The 19,479-nt window shown below is 50.3% G+C and overlaps 1 protein-coding gene across 1 annotated transcript; it reads left to right on the top strand.

Moving 5' to 3' along the window:
- Positions 1-1,123: 1,123 nt before the first annotated feature.
- CNGB1 (cyclic nucleotide gated channel beta 1) lies at positions 1,124-19,210 on the top strand. The gene is made up of 19 exons (XM_010585174.1): positions 1,124-1,164; positions 1,904-2,173; positions 3,500-3,638; positions 8,321-8,419; positions 9,412-9,569; positions 9,727-9,906; positions 10,667-10,875; positions 11,746-11,796; positions 11,912-11,998; positions 12,365-12,429; positions 12,902-13,024; positions 14,304-14,445; positions 14,678-14,837; positions 15,438-15,535; positions 15,621-15,704; positions 16,099-16,217; positions 16,819-16,965; positions 17,460-17,646; positions 18,998-19,210. Exons 2-19 carry the CDS (start codon positions 1,951-1,953, stop codon positions 19,208-19,210), a joined length of 2,484 nt encoding a protein of 827 aa, XP_010583476.1. The 5' UTR covers positions 1,124-1,164; positions 1,904-1,950.
- The last annotated feature ends 269 nt before the right edge of the window (positions 19,211-19,479 follow it).

The raw sequence follows: 19,479 nt of genomic DNA on the forward strand, positions 1-19,479 counted from the left end.
AAGATTCCTGTGGTATTTTTCACCTGCAAAAAAGGCTTGCATCGCAGCTGGAGGAGCAGTGCTCCCCGATACTGGAAGACCTGTGCATCGTCCCCGTTGACACGATGCCCCCCTGTTGACGAGATGCCCCCCCATTCACAATGTGCCCAACCTCAGAAAGGGCAAAAGCGAGCTCGGGTGCTTGTCTCTGCTTGATCTCTACCATCCAGACCACTGCTCCAGTCACCTTGTCTCACCGCTGATGAGGGTGTGGATGAAGTCTACTTTGCAGAGGAGGAGGCCCTCAGGTTTGAGCAGCTAGAAGAAGCTGAGATAAGTGATCTCGAAGGTGCTTTTGTACAGGTATGGCATTGCTTCCTGCTTGGGCTCAGGTCTGTAATGAGCTCTTGCCGCCCAGAACATGCCAGGGGCTCAAGAGCTTGTCTGTGGGGCGGCAGGGACTGGTATGGGCATGTTGCCCACTGAGACATCCCCATCTCTGAACCTGAGACAGCAGCAGTAGCTGTGCACCAAGGGAGGGATGCTTTCACCCTAAAATGTTGGAGCTGAACAACAAGCTGAGAGGCTGGTGAATGGTGGGGGGATATGGGGTATCCAATCAAGCTGCAAAGTCTGCTCTTTACTGAAGGAACAGATCTTTTTCTCCTTACATTGACAGAATGAATGAATGGTAGAATGGTTTGGGTTGAAAGGGACCTTAAAGATCATCTAGTTCTAACGCCCCTGCCATGAGCAGGGACATCTTCCACTAGCCCGGCTTGCTCAAAGCCCCATCCAACCTGGCCTTGAACACTGCCAGGGATGGGGCATCCACAGCCTCTCTGGGTAACCTGTTCCAGTGCCTCACCACCCTCACAGTAAAAAATTTCTTCCTTACATCTACCCTCTTTCAGTTTAAAGACATTACTCCTTGTCCTATCATTACATGCCCTTGTAAAAAGTCCCTCTACAGCTTTCTTGTAGGCCCCCTTTATGTACTGGAAGGCTGCTCTAAGGTCTCCCCAGAGCCTTCGCTTCTCCAGGCTGAACAACCCCAACTCTTTCAGCCTGCCTCCACAGGAGAGGTGCTCCAGCCCTCTGATCGTCTTCATGGCTCTAAAATGGCTTTTTTCATTTTGAAGGTGGAAGAGGAGACAGCTGAAGCTGCTGAAACTGATGCTGAAGGTATAACATACAGCAGCATAATGTCAAATTAGGATGAACTAAAGCAGGCAATGCGATGCCCAGTGCGGAGAAAATGCAGCTTCTCATTCGCTGTCTGGGATTGGGCAGCTGAGTTTTCTGCAGCGTGGGCCTCTGTGGGCAGTCGGGGCTTTTCACTGGCTTAAAGCATCCCGTGGGCACAGCACGATGGCAATATTTTCATCAGCTGGAGCCAGCTCTGAAAGGCTGATGCTTATGCAGTACTTTTAGTCTTGTTGATTAAGCCATCTCTTATGTGAAATAAGAGTTTCTCTTTCAGCTGAAGAAGGTGGGAGGGGATAAAAAGGATTTTCTCTACCACTTTGCTCCATTTGAGAAATAACCGGTGGCATGAATTGCATTTTAATGTAACCTTTTAGGAGGTAATGAAAATTAAGTGGTGAGCTGGCATCGCAGCCTGAATGAGCCAAGGCAGGTCCTGGCATAACTCCACTGACGTCGGGGGAGTTGCACAAGGGATGGCTTGACCTGAGTCCTGGTACAGGCTGGAGATTTCTCTGCTCATGCAGCCCTTGCAGGGTGCCCTGACCTTGCAGCGATGCTAGAAAAGCACGTGGCACCACCACTTAAAAGCACGATGCTTCCCACCACTGCTACCAACGTCTGTGAGCGGCAGGCGGCAACAAAAACCCCCGCAGCCCTGCATTTCTCTGTGCTGACACAACCGTCCCATCTCAAACCACTCTGTGTTTTATTGCAGCTTCAGATGCCTTGTCCTTTGCTTGAAGCACCTAGGCACCTAGCAGCATGTCCAAGCGTGCCCGAGACGTCGAGCTAGATCGGCTGGTGCATGACAAGCCGCTCGACGGCAGGGATGCCTCCCCTCCTGGCCGCGGCGTGCTAGAGCAGCTCCCCAATGTCCCCAGCTACCGAGCCACCGCTGCCTCCCGCATCCCCGTCCTGGCCGCCAGCAAGCCAAAGGCTGGAGTTGTCAACCCCAATTTTTGCAATGAGGAGCAATCCCCCCTAGGTATTAGAGATGTCGGCTTTGACGATGGGCTTGCGTAGTTTGAGGGGGGCAAGGGGTTATTCCTGGAGTAGCTGCTTTTTGTTGCTTTTTTGGGAAAAAATAAATAAAAGCATGCTTTATGTTGCAGCACTGAGGCTGGGGAAAAAAATTCATGTTTTTCTGCTCTCACCTCATCACTATGTGCCTTTCTAGCTAACCCCTAGAGAGCATTTGCAAATATCAGTAAATTATATGCTATATGTTTTGACCTGCTTGGCTAAAAACTCTCCCAAAGGACCTGCAGGCCGAGGGTTAAATATCCGCTGCGGACGTGGTTTTCTCCTTAGCATTCGTGCAACCTGCTCATACTAAGAGGACAGTAAGATGGAGGTTTGCTGTTCACAGTTTTCTGCCTTTTAACCCAGAACTACAAATTATGTTTCTGTAGCCTTGCTTTGCTTTGTTTTTAACCAGCAAGCCAAATTCTGCTGTTTTTCCTTACACGCAATGGGATTTTAACTTTGCAACCCAAACAGGCCTTTTCTCGGTGATTTGATTGAGCCATGCTCTGATCCACTGGTCCTACATCAGTGTGGGACTGGAGGGGATGCGCGGGGTCTTTCAGGCATGTAAAACCCCCCCTTAGAAGAAAACCTGCAGGAACTCGCTGCATTTTGTTATATAGCTAAGAAAAGGGGTGACTCTTCACAGCCCGGCCAGCTGCGGTATCTAGCCAAGATAAGCTCCAGCACCATTTCTCCCTTGGGCAACTGGCATCTCTACCCACTATAAACATCCAACCTTCCTGCTTCTAACCTTGCTTGTGGCAGGAAGCAGTTATTACCTCTGCAAAAGAGAGAGACCATAAGTGCTTATTTAAATAGTGCCTTATTCTGCATGAAAAACAAACACTCGTGTAATTTGGAGCTTGCGCGATTCACATGCAGAAGACCCAGGAGATTTTCTAGACCCTGGGAGGCAGGTTTGCAGCTGGAAATCCTGGATTCCTGCATAACACCCACAGCTGGTAATCCTCATCTCCATCATTTTCCAAACCACCGGGACCCAACACTTGCACAGAGTAGTTGCGAGCTGGGAAAGCAGAAGGAAGCAGGTGGCACTTCTTCTAGTGTTAAAAACTGGGCAAAAAAGAGAAAGAAATGCTCCAAACCATGAGGAGAAAGGAGTGCTGGGCGAGAAGGGAATGGAGGGAAAAGGAGAGTCCTTCCAGTGTGCTGTGGGGTTTGGGGGCAGCTCCGTGGAGATGATGGGGCTTGGGGATTCATCCCGGCTGCAGGCTGGGCTCTGCACCCCTCTCACCTGCAATTGTCCTTCTCCACGGGCCAGGTAATTACCCCACCGTGGACATCAAGGATGTGGACAGCGGAGGCGTTGCTGTGGAGAACGACGGTACCCACTTACCGGTGCCCACTGCTGGCGCTCCCAACACGCTGGCGGTGCCCAGCACGGCACCGGCATCCCCCAGGTATGGCTCTGCCCAGGTGTGGTCCCCGGGTCCCAGGGGTCTTGCCCACTGCCCCAACAGTGCCGGTACAGGAAAATTTATGCAACCATATGGAGCAACCCATTTCTGGCAGGTTTGGCCAGTAAGATGGGATGATGTCTGTGTGGTGGGTGTCATCCCCGTGCAAGGCAGGGGAGATGGCAAAAGCCTTGCCTCTTGTTTGCATTTTTTAATTAAAAATGGTTAAATTTTGCTTAAAGCTTCTGGGCGCTGGGGACAGCCCTGTCTGTGTGTCCTCCTGGAGATGGGCTCAATCCCCGGGCCATGGTCAGATCCCCTTTGTCTGTTGTCCCACACGTCTGCACTCCCAAATTCAGAGCACGGGGTCCCGTACGGGCCTTCATCATAAAACCCAACAATTTTCTTCTTGCATTTTTGCTGTAAGGGTTTGCAGCATCTACTCCGTGGGTTTGCGCCTTCAGATCAAGGATGGTTAGAGAGGGGGAGGGTCAAAACTGAGCTTTAAAATTGAGGCTGGAGGAAGCCAATGGTTTTTCAGTTGTTGTTGGGGTATTTCTGAGGCTAATTCTCGCAGAGGATTAAAAATAAAAACCAAGGTGTTTTTTTCTGTGCTGAAAACCAGGTGTTATATTCATCCTCACTTAATAGTTTGGATCTTTTAGTAAACAAGCTCCTGGGGGACTTGAAAATAAAATGGAAAAAATGCCCATAATCCAGTCTGTTTGAACAGCTTTTTAAACTGGGAAAGCAGAGCCCAAGGAGTCATATGAGATACCTGCAGTGCAAATACTGACAGCGTTAAGAGACCAGTTATTTAAAGCCTGCTGAATCTCACTGCCTTCTTTCTATTAGCCCAGCGATGAAAATTGTCCTGTGACAACAAGCTTGTTGCTGGAGAACGCTCGAGACTCACATGCCAGGATCAGTCTGTTGAAACACCTTTAGCAGTCGCTGCTCAGGATGTTTTTCTCTCTGGAGTTAATGAACAGGACAGGCTGTTTTTCTGAGACAGAAAAGTCTGTGTTTTCCAGTCTGATCAGCAGGCATGGCAGCGCTCGCTTTGAATCAGGGTCAAGGTAATGGCCTTTCCCTTATGCCTTCAACCAACATAGAAAATGGACAGCAATTCAGATTAACACCCCTGTCATGCATCCCAGCACATTGTGGGCATCTTTGAAGCCCAGGATCCAGCAACCCAAAAGCGCAACCTTATTTTATTTAGATCCACTTGTCTATGTGCAATTCTGTCTCCACCATCATTTTTTATCATCTTTTATCAAGACCTTATTGAGGCCTTTCAATATGTAAGGGGAGGCTTATAAGAAAGATGTAAAAAGACTTTTTACCAGGTCCTGTAGTGACAGGACAAGGGGATACAGTTTTAAACTGAAAGAAGGTAGGTTTACATTGAACATAAGGAAGAAATGTTTTACTATGAGTGTGATGAGACAATGGAAGAGGTTGCCCAGGGAAGTTGTGGATGTCCCATCATTGGAAGTGTTCAAGGTCAGGTTGGACGGGGCTTTGAGCAACCTGATCTGGCGGAAGATATCCCTGCCCATGGCAGGGGGGTTGGACTAGATGATCTTCAAAGATCCCTCCCAACCCAAACCATTCTGTCATCATATGGTTCCCCAGTAGAGCTATTTTTTGGAGCACCTTGGTTTTCTTATGCTATTTTCTACTCATTTCTTAATGCAGGTTGTACATTTGCAGTTACACATATGAGCATATGAACCTTTCTGCCCTGTCTCCAGGTAGTGCCTCTCAAAACACTGGAGGTCCCTTGGTAGAGCTGGAGATTTTTAAAAGCCAGCAACTCCTGTTTCGCTACATAAAGAAATAAAATTTCATCATTCTGAACCAGAAGGAAAATGCTTGGCTCTGGCTGGTGTTTTCAGAGGAGGAGGACATCAACTCTGCATTAAGCAATCATTTGGTTGTCCTAAGTCACTTCTCTTGGCCACAGTCTTGAGTTTTTTCCCACAAGGGGCTGTGAAGGATTAGGGTTAACATTGTTTAGACATGTCCAGAAAGACTTACTGCTAATGAGCCACTTTGTCTACGTGGTGCCTGGAAACAGGCTCTCACAGGTGATAAATACCAGGATACATCTGACATTGCCACATGGGCAGGGCCCCTCTGGGGGACCCTGTGCATCCCACACTTGTCTGGGCAAGCACAGGACAGCCCTGTGCTTATGGCCGCAGCTTTCCAAGGGCATTGAAAATGGAGCAATGCTTAGGCTGTGACGGGGTCTTCTGTTGCAGCTGGCTGTTCAGTGGATGTTTGCGTGGTGGCCGGTGCCACAGAGCTACCTGAGCACAGCTGGACCCTTCGCTTCTGGGCAGCCTCAGAGCAGCCACCCACGGTCCACACCAATGGCCAACCCCAGGCAGCATCTGCTGGCCTCATGTTGCTCACCCTATAGCTTTATTTAGGCAACTGGACTCTCTACCTGGTCTCTTGAGGTGGCAATTTACATTTTTATTGCTTGTATTCAAATTCTTTCATACTTGGCTTCCTGCATATTTGTGCAAGGGCGTTCGTGCAGCTCTTTGTACCTGTGCTGCACATTTCCACTTCTCAATTTCTTTACCATTAATTTAATTATTTATTTACTCTTTCATCTTTAGCTTTTACTTGGTCTACACACACTCCTCCTCTTCACTAGCTATGTTTCTCTTGGATCACTTTGTATCGTAGGAGATGCAGTTTGAAGTCTTCATGCATCAGTGGAAAAAACTCTGGGTTTTAGTGCCATTCTGACCAGAGGGCTGGAGGTCCTGCCCCAAAAAATGTCCCCTGCAGCTAGACTGTATTAAAAGACCGAATGTTTTCCAGGGGATTATCACACGGGTTCCTTTTTTAACATGGATGACTCAAACTGCTAGACCTGCCAGGGTTTTGGACTTAGGGTTGCACATACATGAGCTTCTCCATGGGACTTAATGTAAAATCCCAGGTTCTGTTTGAGCCCTTCACCCCACAGTTTCCAATATCTGCTGAAATTTGCGTTGCTTTCCAGGTAGCTCCTGCTCCTTCTCACATCCACGTCTGCTGTGAACGCAGATGAACTACAGGCACCACAGAATATCAAGGGATGTTTCTTGCACCTCTGAATTTACAGCCTTCTTGGGGATGTTTATCTCTTTTCACATCTTTCTGAGGGCATCCATTAATCTGAAGCAAAAAGAGGCATTTTTTCCCAGATGGATGCTGACACATAAAGCTTTGCATGGACTCAGAAGGTGACCACGTGAGCTCTGTGGCCCGTGAGACCTGTGCTGTGCCACAGGCAAAGAGGGGGGATGGCGATAACCTCTCTGCAGTGTGCCCCTTACAGGGCAAGGGGCCATCGGGATGTTGATGTAGGCTTCTTGGGCTTGTTCATGGATGAGAATCGGCGATGGGGTAATGCAGTGCCCTGAGGGGACAGAGGCAGGGGAAAGGTAGCTGGAGACTTGTGAGAGGCAATGGATGTTGTCCTAACAACAACACAGACCTTGGCAGGACTATTTCTCCAAACTGATGTGGTTTTGGGAACCCCTCCATCCATATCTGATGGTACTTTAACAGGGGGGTTGGTGGTTTTCCTCCACCCTTGCGCTGCAGGCTTGGGGAATGAAGGTTTCATTGGTCTTGTTCATCTGCTCCCCATCCCAGCAGGGCACACCTCAGGGCCAGCGAGGCTGGAGATGGCTGGGTTCTAACATTTGGCTTTCTTCAGGAGACTTGTGATGGCAGGACAACCTCCCTTGGCATCCTCCTTGCTCCTGCTCCACATGCAGCACCAAGCCATTTTGCACCAGGGTCAGTGAGATCCTGGCTCATTTAGAGCAACAGCTGTGGTGACAGAAGACAATTTCTTCGCTGCACTTAAAACTCTGGACTTGACTGCAGGTTTGCAAACCAGTCCAGATTTTTGTCATGATTGTCATCTTTGTGTTCAGCTCTCCTTCTGCCACTTTGCTTGCCCACATGTAAGGAAGTTGTCCCAGAAACCTGGCTGTGCCAAAAGGAGCCACCAGCTGCGTTCATTAGGACACATCTTCTAGGAAGACATCAGCTGCCACTGGCTCAGCGTCACCAGGACAGTGTTTATAGGGCTCTTCTCGAACCTGGAGCCTCTCTCAGCTGTTGCACTTTGCACTTGGCTTTGCAGGTATCAGCAGCTATTAGAGGGTCCATGTTATGTACCTGCTGCTCTGCAATTCACTCTTTGTCTTGGGGGCTTAAAGTGCTACGGAGCCAGCCCAAAGCCAGGTGGTGTCCCCAGTACCTTCTCTTTTTTCCAGATTTCACTTTCTTGCTCCACCTTACTGGTATTGCATTTTCCTTGCCTGCCTTTCAAAGTGCAGTGGTGTGATGGCACAGCACTGGGGATGAGCACCCACCCTCCATGCATCTTGCCAGGTGCCCAAAATGGGTTGCAAAATGGGCCGGGTGCCACATGCCCATGCAGCCATGGGCTCAGTGGTGCCCAGGAAGCAACAGAGCTTTAGCAGCAAAGGAGCACAGTGGTTTGCTCCCATTTACTTCATGGAATGCCAAAAATTAGGGGAAAACTGACCATGGTAGGAGAAGGGGAAGTGGAAACAGGTGAGACCTGGGAGGAAGAGGAGGAGCTGGCTGAGGATGGGGGACAAGCCCAGCCTTGGTCACTGTGTTTGTGTCTGCAGGAGGAAGCTGCTCGTCCCAGAGGATGGTCTGGACAAGGGACTGGTGAGCCAGTTGCACACCCGAGCACTGCTGGGCTGGGACGAGGAGCAGAGGGAAAGGTGCGTGATGGGACTGAGGGCTCCAGAACAGCCAGGCTCCCAGGCATTCGGATCCTGGGGCTCAGGTGGATATAGCAAAGATCCCAGAAGTGCTGGGATACCAAAGGGAGAGAGACCATTGCCCGCAGCAGGTTTAGCACTGTGTAGCAAGTAATGCACTCCCCCTCCAAAAAAAACAATCATGATGCTCCCTGGAGCAGAAACTGCTCTCTTGTTTTTCCTGTATCTAGGTAGAAATATTCTCCTTAAGACTAGGTTTAACCACAGAGAAGATGCACCTTTGATCTACATACAATATAGCACTATGGGGACACCTTGTTTTTACTGATTGTGGAGAAATTACCTTTTTCTTCCATGTAGGAAGCTGTGCATCATGCACCCCAAGTTCTGGCTTCCCTACAGCCCTGGGGGACAGCCTTGGAGGGAGCTGCCTGCCCTGGGAAGCAGTCTTGGGGAGGGTCTGCACCTCCACATGGCACAGGGTTTTGCCTTCTTCCTTGGCAGAAATTGTTGTGCCAGTTATCACAACGAACCAGCCTGGAGCTACAGCAAGCAAGCTTGTTTCTGTCCTCCCTCCTAGTGATGTTTCTCAGTCATGCTAGGTAAAGCATCCTGCTCTGAATCCGACCTAGTTTTAATAAAGAGGCTGAAAGGAGATGATGTAGTTTATAAATTCAGGGGCTTGGTGTGCATTTTCACCCCATAGTTCTTCCAAAATCTTCTTCTCCCAGGCGCATGCAATCCAGCCTGGGATCTTGGTGCTTCCAAGTCCCTCTGAGGGCATCTCACACCCCAGGGCAAGGATAAGGATCAGGCTGGTGCTGCTTGACGGTATTTTACTCAAACCACCTTAACTTGTGTTCTTCTGATTACACAATAGCCAGATAAATATGACTAAGTCCTAATTCAGGAACCTGTAGGTTAAAAAATGGGTCATGAACCTGTCCTTGGGCTTTCCTATCTGCATGAAATGCCTGATGGTCTCCTCGCAGCCTGCCTGAGCGCATTGGTTCAGCCACGAGCCTGAGCAGCGCCATCATCAACAACCGGCTCCAGGAGCTGGTGAAGCTCTTCAAAGAGAGGACTGAGAAGGTGAAGGAGAAGCTGACTGACCCTGATGTCACCTCGGACGATGAGAGCCCTGTGGCATGTGAGTTTGAGTGGGGCGGGGAGTGTTTGACTAGTGGGTCCCCCCACACACTGTGTTTTCAGGGAAACAGCTGCTTTATTAACAGTTTAAAGACCTTAAAACAAATTGCTGTAAGAGGATTTTCTGCCATTAGAAATAACTGCATGGCCTCTTCCAGCTCCCACCAAGCTGGTGCCTGCGGCAGCACCAGTGCCTCCCCCAGGAGGGGAGCCGGAGGGGGACAAACCAGCAGGGGATGAGCACTATTGCGAAATGCTGTGCTGCACGTTCAAGTACCGGCCCTGGCTGGACCACCTGAAAAACTACCGGTTCCCCACCAGCATCGACCCGTTCACCAGTGAGTGAGGGAGAACAGCCACACATCTGGGCTGGGGGCAAGCAGGTGGGGCCGGGGGAGAAGGGGTGAGGAGGGGAGGAGGTGTAAAAGATGAGACCTTGTAGAGAAGGGAGGACAAGTAAGGAAGGAGCAACTTAGCTTACACCTGTCTACTAAAGCCCAGAGTTTTAAATTCCCCTGCGAGGCACAGGCATTCCTAAATACTTCCCGATAGCTGTGGGTGTCAGGAGCATGACCAGGCAGGCCTTCTGCTTTCAGGCTTTTTAGTGGGCAAGCATTGTCCCTGTGGTATGGACACCCCAATTAAAAATAACAATCACAAAAGAAAAATCCACTGTCAGGTGGGCACCCCACAGGAACCCAGCTCCTTCCTTAGTCTTTGCTATTTCACAGCCGTTTTGAAGGCCCCAGGCTTGGACAGCGAGCCATCAGCTCAGCACAGCCTCAAGCGGGAAAAAAAAGCCCCCCCAAAAAAGCAAGAAAGTTGGTAGTGTGGGAGCAAAGCAAAAGCAAACCTAGTATAACCATCAAAATTAGAAGAGGCTTTCTGATAAAAAGCAATGTGCTCTGCAAACAGTGCTATTCACTTTCAGTCTAGAGCCCAGCTCACGAGCAATTAAATGCTGTCGATAAGAGACATCCTTTGGGTCTCCTCCTTGCACACAGGGCAGGGCAGGGGATGAAAACCCCTTTGTGTAGTGGATTCACGTGGACAAGGGACATGTGCCCGGCTAATCACAGTGTGGTTCCCTGTGCACAGATCTGATGTATGTGCTGTGGCTGTTCTTCGTTGTCATGGCCTGGAACTGGAACTGCTGGTTGATCCCCGTCCGCTGGGCTTTCCCCTACCAGACACCGGCAAACATCCACTGCTGGCTGGTCGTGGACTACCTCTGCGACCTTGTCTATCTACTGGACATCCTCGTCTTTCAGACCCGGCTGCAGTTCGTCCAGGGAGGAGACATAATAGTGAGTGGCAGCACGGTCGCTGCGTCCCACCGCTGGGGACTGGCTGTGGGGACCTCCCATCACCCCGAGCGGCATGGATGGTGCTGGTCACTGATCTCTGAATCGAGCTCCCCGAGCTCTCCCACCACGGCTGTGGCCATCAGGGCTGTGTCCACTCTTGGAGGACTACCAGCATCTCTCCTGCCATGTAGTGGATAAGCCGGCAGTCTTTTTGTCTGCCAAACATCTGTATTTTTCCCGTGAAGTCGATACCAGCCCATCTAGAAAGCATGTGGTCTATGGTGGCCCCATTCCTGGGTAGGGATGCTTGCAGGGTGATGTTCCGCAGGGCAGTCCTGCCAAGAGCACGGTGAGGTGCATGCCAACCGTCCCCAGCACAGCCACACGCTCCGAGTTTAATTTTCAGGAGCACAGCTAGGCAGAATGCATTAGCGATATGACAAAAGTGATTGCAATCTGCATGCATAGGTCACGTGCCTGAGATAAGTGAAAGCCCTTGATTCTGTTTCCGTACCCAATTAAATAAGCTGTGAAAAATAAAACCTTGAGGTACAGCCTTCCCATTGCCCATGCGAATACTCAGAGAGGGAGGTTTCTCCTGTAAACTCTGACTTCTGTGGTGCTGGCACCACGACGTGCTTTCTCTGGGATGCAAAACGAGCACAGGATGTCCTGAGATAGAATGGGAAGATGGCATACAACCAGGTCTTCTGCTTCTCTTGCTCTGCTCCCCTTCCCGGGCACAAAGGGAGCATCTTCCATGTTGCGGAAGAGGAAAGCCAGGCAGGACCACGTTGGCCATGACTTTCCATTCTGCAAGCAACGACCAATCTTCCTCTCTCTCTCTCTCCCTCTCCTATTCCCAACCAGACTGATAAAAAGGCCATGAAAGAGAACTACCTGCGATCACAACGCTTTAAGGTTCGACATACTTTTATTTATTATTCTGAATCTTTAATCTGAACTGTGGCTTGCAGCTCCACCCAACCATGCCTGCAGGTCCCCACAGAAGTTTCTCTTTTTGTGTGGATCTCAGATGGATGTGGTGTGCCTCCTGCCCCTGGATTTCTTCTACTTCAAAGTCGGTGTCAACCCGCTCCTGCGCTTTCCTCGCTGTCTGAAGGTGAGTTGGAGCTTATAAAATCAGGCAGAGCACCAGTTGCAGTGGATGTGAAGAAGTCCCATACTGTTTTGGGTAAGCTTTGGCTTGCTAGACTCATTGATGATGATGAGAGGATTGTAAAATGGACAGAAGTCTTGTACCAAAGGCTTTGCAGGGTTGTTGGTCAAACACTTCAATTCAATCCTAAAGCACACTCACATTTGAATAGCAGGGCACTTACAGATGGAGCCAAGTCTGTCCGTGGCAGTTCATGCTGTAGAGGGGCTGCAGGAGGGAAACGGAGAGGGAGCGGGGTTTTATGGGGATGTAACTCTCCCAGTGGGTGCCGCGGGAAGCTGGAGCATGCTGCTTTCCTTCTCCTCCCAGTACATGGCCTTCTTCGAGTTCAACAACCGCCTGGAGGCTATTCTGAGCAAGGCATACATCTACAGGTGAGGGGAAGGGAGGGAGGGACAGAGCATGGAGTTGCTCTTTGCTACTGGGGAAGAAGGTTTCACTTTGGTGTGCACCTGTTCTGGGTTTCTGATTTATTTTCCCACTGTCCCTGGACCAGCTGACAGGGGCGCTGGCTGGTGCAGGCTGAACGTGGAGGTCCTGGAGCCCATGTGGGTAGGATCACCTCTCCCCGACCCAGTGGAGACAGGGGTGCTGGCAGTGAAGAGGAGCTGCCAGCAGATAAGCTGCTTTTTCTGGCACTTCAGGAGCTGCAGGGCTGCTAGAAGGAGCAGTGGGGCTGCACATTTGGGTGCTCTGTGGTTCCTGCATTGGCAGGACCTGCATGGTCAGCACTCGGCTCATCGCATCAAAGCTCCTTGTGATGCCAGGGGTGGATCTGATGTGTTCCTCCCAGCAGACACCCTATCATCTCCCCTCCTGCTCTCTCCTTTTTTTTTTTTTTTGCAGAGTGATCCGGACCACTGCCTATTTACTGTACAGCTTGCACGTGAACTCCTGCCTCTATTACTGGGCATCAGCCTACGAAGGACTGGGCTCTACCACCTGGGTCTATGATGGGGAAGGAAACAGGTACAAGCCAGGGCTTGGGTCCTCACGTAGCACAGCTTGCTGTGATGAACTGGAGCAAGAAGGGATGCAGCTGGGTTCATAAAAAACCCTGAAGCAAAGGGCTGGGGTTGCCAGGAGAAGGTGCAGAGCCAGGGAGAATGACAGGGACAGGAAGGATGGGATGTGCAGTAATATATGGCGCTGCAAGACAATGAGGCTGCAGCTGGGCTCAGATGGAAGGCAATGGCAAGTCGAAGAGGCTGAAAAACTGGAAACCTGGTGCTGGGAAGCAAGGGAGTGCTCCCTGGCTGAGCAGGATGGCAGTGTCAGCCCTGTTTCTGTTCATGTTGACCTGCTGCCAGGTCAGGATGGAGGCTTGAAGCTGTATGTCCTAGGTGCCGTGTGTCAGGCCCTTTGGACCAGCCCAGTGCCCTCATTCCCAGGATGCGAGACAGGGATGGTGGCCATCCTGTCCCCTCACCATGGCATTTCCAAGATACACATGTTAAATGTCCATTGCATTGTCAGTGATGGATGCCACAGGGAGAGTACTCAGCTCACGAGCTGAATGCCGCCTTGTAGCAAATGCCCACACCTGTGTGTTTCACAACATGGGCAAAAGAAAATACTGAGTAATGTTTAGCTAACTTAGCACCATGCAGTAAATGAGAGTTTCCTGTAAAAAGGCACCAGTAAGTGCATTAAAGACTTACCATGAGGTGGGTGTAGGTGGGGACAAGTGACTGTCACCCATGCAGCGTTAGTGTGGGTGTTGCCTTCCCTTTGAGCACTCAGCTTCTCATGTTAATGTTGCTGCTACATAGTTATTTTGTGTGATATACATATCTCTATCTCTATGTGTAACTATGACATCCAAGGGAGTGCCCAAGACCAGTGAATCAAGAATTCGCTCGACATCTCCTGAGTCCTATGCCAACAATTTGCTCACAAACCCTTTTTTCCCCCTGACTATTTCTAAAAGTGTAAATGTTGCTGCAAATACGTTGCTGGTTTATGGTAGTAGAGCTGTAAGAAGCAGAAAGTGGGAGTAGCCAGAGCACCTAAGGGCTGTTGGAGGTTTGTGGAGGGTGGCTATGTCCCCCTGCTCCTGTAGCATCTCCAGAAGCACCTGCAACTGTGGTGGGAAGTCTGCAGCCCCTTAGTTTTCCCTTCGTCACCCATAATTACTCTCAACAGGCTCTGGCTTGCCGTGGCCAGAGGATGTGAGCTTGGTACTGAGGGGTGAAACAGGCCTTCACGCTAGAAACGCCTTCAAAGCTGCCTTCTCTTTTCCTCCCAGCTACATCCGCTGCTACTACTGGGCAGTCAAAACCCTCATCACCATTGGTGGCCTGCCGGACCCCAAGACACTGTTTGAGATCGTCTTCCAGCTGCTGAACTACTTCACAGGCGTCTTTGCTTTCTCCATCATGATAGGGCAGGTGAGCGGGAGTTGTGGGGGTTCCCAGCCTCAGGTAGGGAACATTTTCATGGGGTTGGTCCACAAGTTTGCATCTCTAGGTTTGTTTTCCCCATGTGAAGATCTGCTCAGCATTGGTGGAAGACAAAAAGTATTTGGCAGATGCTGTTAGGACTCGGCATACATGCTCTAGACTGCTTAGCCTGTGTGATGGATAAGTGACAGCAATTAAAACATTTCTTCCTCCCATTCAGATGAGAGATGTGGTTGGTGCCGCTACCGCAGGGCAAACTTACTATCGGAGCTGCATGGACAGTACCATTAAATACATGAACTTCTACAAAATTCCCAAAACTGTTCAGAACCGGGTGAAAACATGGTATGAGTACACGTGGCATTCGCAAGGCATGCTAGGTGAGATCCAACCGCTCCGAGGATCAACACTTGCATCGCGTGTGTTTTACTGCGGTTGCTTTGCAGAAACATTACTGTCAAATAGCACTACAGTTTTGGGGCGGGGGGTGGCTTATTTTACTCGTCGCTATAGGGGCTTTTTTGCCCACCTATAGAGTATACAGGCTGCCAGCGGGTCACAGCACCATGGTGACCCGGCATCACTCACAGTGCACTGAGTCCAGCATCCCACCTGCTGGTCCCTGGGGAGAGGGCAGTGACTGGCAATTGCTGGCCAGAACGTGTCCAACAGTAAACCCACTAGCTCGCCCTACCAGTAAGTCATCAGGCAGGACCTCTACGCCTGCTGTCCTGGCCAAGAAAGGTGCTGGCTTGGGCTCACTGGTCTGTCTCTGAGAGCCGTCAGGGCAGGGATAACATGAAGGGCGGCTCTCCATCGCCTGTTGGCTTTAGACCTGCAGGTTGCTGGGTGGGCAGAGGCTGGAGGAGACCCTTCTGGGTGAGCTGGCTCCTGCCCTCTGCCACCAGCACGCTGCCACACCAAGCACGTGCTCTTGGATCAAGGGCTGGAAACAGCCAGTTTTCTGCTTTGTCTCACAGATGAGTCAGAGCTGCTGGTGCAGCTGCCAGACAAGATGAGGCTGGACATCGCCATCGACGTGAACTACAACATCGTGAGCAAAGTGGCCCTCTTCCAGGTATCCTCTGCAGCGCAGGTCCTGGCTGGTGGAGCCTGCCTTGCTGGCACGGACTAACGGTGCTGTTGGCTCTGTTTTGGCTCAGGGCTGCGACAGGCAGATGATCTTTGACATGCTGAAGCGGCTCAGATCAGTGGTCTACCTGCCTAATGACTACGTGTGTAAGAAGGTAATGAGATGCTTGGGTGCCCTCCCATCCCCAGTGTCATGGCCGGGCAATGCAGAGCAGGGAAGGAAGGCCAAGCCTGGCCCATCACCCCGGCGTCGAGCAGGGAGGGAATTCAGAACAAAACCATCCTCTGTTGCAGCTGGTCTTGTGTAAAGACTGACCTCTTCTGCTGCAGCCACGAACAGCAGGACAGCAGGGAAGAGCCTGCTGAGCTGGAGGAGACTTTGGGATGCTTAGATGAGGATGCTTGGGAGTGAGCACCATCAGGACAAAGCATTTTGAGAGCTTGGAGAGGGCAGTATGGTCGTGGGGGTTTCCAGCAAGATGCAGGTTAGGGCATCCATAAGGTCTCCCTGTTTCTGGGCACCCCACACAGCACGCATCTTCCCTGCAGGGAGAAATTGGCCGTGAGATGTACATTATCCAAGCGGGACAAGTGCAGGTGCTGGGGGGACCTGACGGCAAAACTGTGCTGGTGACCCTGAAAGCCGGATCCGTGTTTGGAGAAATAAGGTGAGTGAAGCATAGCCAGGGGCCAGGGAAATACAGCTTGCGGGCTCTGGGCAAGGAGGGTGGGAGGTGGGGAGATCAGCAACACCGTAATTAATCTTTGTGACTGAGAGCCATGAACACTGAGTAGCATCTGCTACACAAATAACAGCTTTTTTCTCGGAGCTTTTCCACTAGTTTTGTCATCATGCTGTTTTCTGCCTGGGAAGCTAGGGACAGCAAGCAGAGGTATATGGAGTGATGGGAACATGAAGAAGAAAAGATGTTGCACTAAAACAGCCCCCCAACCATTAATCTGCCCATTTTATGGGCATGTAAAGTCCTGTACCAATTTGTAACACAGTGATAGGGTTTGTCTCCCTACAGCCCAGCAGACATTAGGCTGGTGTAAAATGCAATATTTAAATCTTGGAACAGGCAAATCAATTTTTATATAGCGCTCCATGTCAACGTTTCCCATTATTCTTTAAAATTTGGGCTTGGAAAATTTAATTGGGGGTGAAAATTAAACTGAGTCCTCTGAAAGAAAGGGATGGAGACATGAAAAGGGGGATTAAGTTATCCTGTCATTAACAACACTGACGTCTCACCATGTCTCTCTCAGCTTGCTGGCTGCAGGAGGGGGAAACCGCCGAACAGCAAACGTCATAGCTCACGGCTTCGCTAACCTTTTCATTTTGGATAAGAAGGACTTGAATGAGATTTTGGTGCATTACCCGGAGTCTCAGAAGCTGCTGCGTAAGAAGGCCAAGTGCGTATCTGGCTGCTGCTTTCTAGCCTGTGGGGGTTTAAAAAAAAAACCAAAACAGAGTATGGGTTTCAAGATCGCAGGGGAGATTTCTCTCTGTGTGAAGCCCTGGGAAGGCTCCTGCTGCAGGCACCGGGCATTAGGCACGTGTCCCCGGAGAAGAGCCAGGCTGGAGCTGCTGCGCTTCGGCAGAGGGCACCCAGCCCTTGCTGCTGGGCTGGGGAGGCTGGAAATGCCCAGAGCCAGCCCAGCCCTGCTGCAAAGCTCCACTGCTAAAAGCGGGTGCAACTCGGGAACCAACATGGCTGAAGTGCATTCGTTTAAAAATCTATTCAAATATTAGCTTTAGTTTTTAGCGTTACTTAGATTTGTTATTCTGTCCTTTCTAAGGCGTAAAAAATCCCCATCCTTTTAAAGTCTGATTTTTCTGCATTATAAAATCCAGCTAGTATAATATGTCCCTGGACTGAAATCATCTTTCCTTTACCTTGCTGTAGGAAAATGCTGAAAAACAACAATAAACCCAAAGATGAGAAAGGAGCGCCTGGAGACCCCCTGATCATCCCCCCAAAAGCTGACACCCCAAAGCTCTTCCAGGCTGCCCTGGCCGCCACAGGGAGGATGGGGGGCAAAAGGCCACTGGCGCAGCTCCGGTGGAGGCTGAAGGAGCTGAAGGCGATGCAGGTCAGTGTGGGGAGGGTGGCAATTTGGCTTTGCTTCGTTAGGTGTCCAGTCGCTGCTCTCCCCCGCTGGCTCCAGAGCCTGACTGTCATTAAGGTGCCTTAAAGGAGTGAGCTCAGGTCATTGGGGTCTGATGTAGTGCAGGCAGGTGGGAAGGGGTGGTCCAGCGTCTTACACACGGCCTTGGGAGAATGTCATTGTCCCACAGGGGTTTGTTTTGCAACACAAAAGGGAAACACATTGACTTTTTGCCCAGCTATGCTGAGCCTGAGTCTAATTTCTAGCTGGGTTATAGCCACAGACGAGTATCTCTTCCGTGCTGCAGAGCCAGAGCCACTCGTAATTGATCGATGTGCTGGCGGGACGGAGGGTGGTGCTGGCATCCAGCATCCACAGGCCAGTCAATATTTGCAAAGCTTTCACGGCATGGTCAAGGCAGAGGCACACCATCCTGCTGGCTCTGCACGAGCTGCAGTGAGATCACCCTTGCTTTTTTGTCATGAGCAACTGAAAATGAGCCTGCTCTTTTTTTTAAACTTCCAAGTGTCTCTGCTAAACTCATAAAAAAGATTGCATCTCCATGCAGACCCGGTTGTTACTCTTCCCAGCATGGAATTATGCAGACTATCACCTCTGGACATGTAAAGGGAGGTGAAAGAGCAGCTGATAGGGAGCACACAATGGCCTTGAGGCTGGGTAAGTATCCAGGGAGATGCTGAGCATAATTGCATTTCTGCAGTCCTTCACAAAAGCACTAGGAGGCTTCACACAATACCGTGCTTAACACTAATTAATAACCCATTAAAGGCAGCGGTAAACAGTGGCACCGTGTGCTCGTGCTGTGCTCCGTAAGGTAGTGGCAGCAAGACCCGTCGTTGGAGGGTGCAGGTATTAGGAGCTAACCCCGCCAAAGGGATTAGTAGGACCCCATTAGGACATCCCTCTCCATGGCACGTCCGTAGGTGAGGTTTCTGAGGCTCCTCTCTAAAGGCAGCTTTAGGACAGGGCAGTCCAGGGCTGCTCCCTCACAACAACACTTCTGCCAAGCTTTTGCTGAGATAACCCCCTCCAGATACTCCAAGGAGCAAAACAGGAGCTAGTGCAGGAGGTGTGAGAAGGCTTTGTTGTGCTCATCTCTATGCACTTCTCTCAAGATGTGCAGAATATAATCCAGCTACCCTTCTCACAGGGGTCATCTCTGGCAGCAAGCTGACATCCCGATGATGAGGTCCAGTGCTGTGAAACTCTGCAAAACCCCTGCTGGGCTTTGCACAGTGCAGACACCATGCTTGGCGGTAGTGGACAAGGGTCTGCTAAGGTAGATTTTACCTTTTTTTTTTTTTTTTAATTGCAGGGTTCCAGTTTCAGTCCAATCCCACCGAAATCACCAGTGCACCAGAGATCGCCTGTCACATCCCACAAAGCACGCACCCACCTGGGAGAAGAAATATTCTCAAAATCTTCTGATAGTTTAGTCACCATCCGTGTGATTTCTACAGCACACGAGGATGAAGAAATCCTTGCTGCTGAGATTTCAGAGAAAGAAGAAGAAAAAGAAGAGAAATGAAAAACTAGTAGGTCCTGGGGCAGGAGGAGGAGTCAGGCAAACACCTGGGGTAGAAGTTTTTGTCATTAATGATTTCCATGCAGTGGCTGTAGGCTTCGCTAAGTGCTGTGGGTAGGATCTGCCTTTCTTTTCTGCCTAGACCTTCACCCACTGTTGATAAAACCCTCTGCCATATGACCTAGAACCATACAAGGCTTCCATGCTCTGGAAATATATTTTTATTGAGCGTCTTTATGAATATCAGCACTAAATGTCAGGCCAGCCCTCTT

Source organism: Haliaeetus leucocephalus, unplaced genomic scaffold (genome assembly GCF_000737465.1).
Source record: "Haliaeetus leucocephalus isolate CR32 unplaced genomic scaffold, Haliaeetus_leucocephalus-4.0 Scaffold92, whole genome shotgun sequence".
NCBI lineage: Eukaryota > Metazoa > Chordata > Aves > Accipitriformes > Accipitridae > Haliaeetus > Haliaeetus leucocephalus.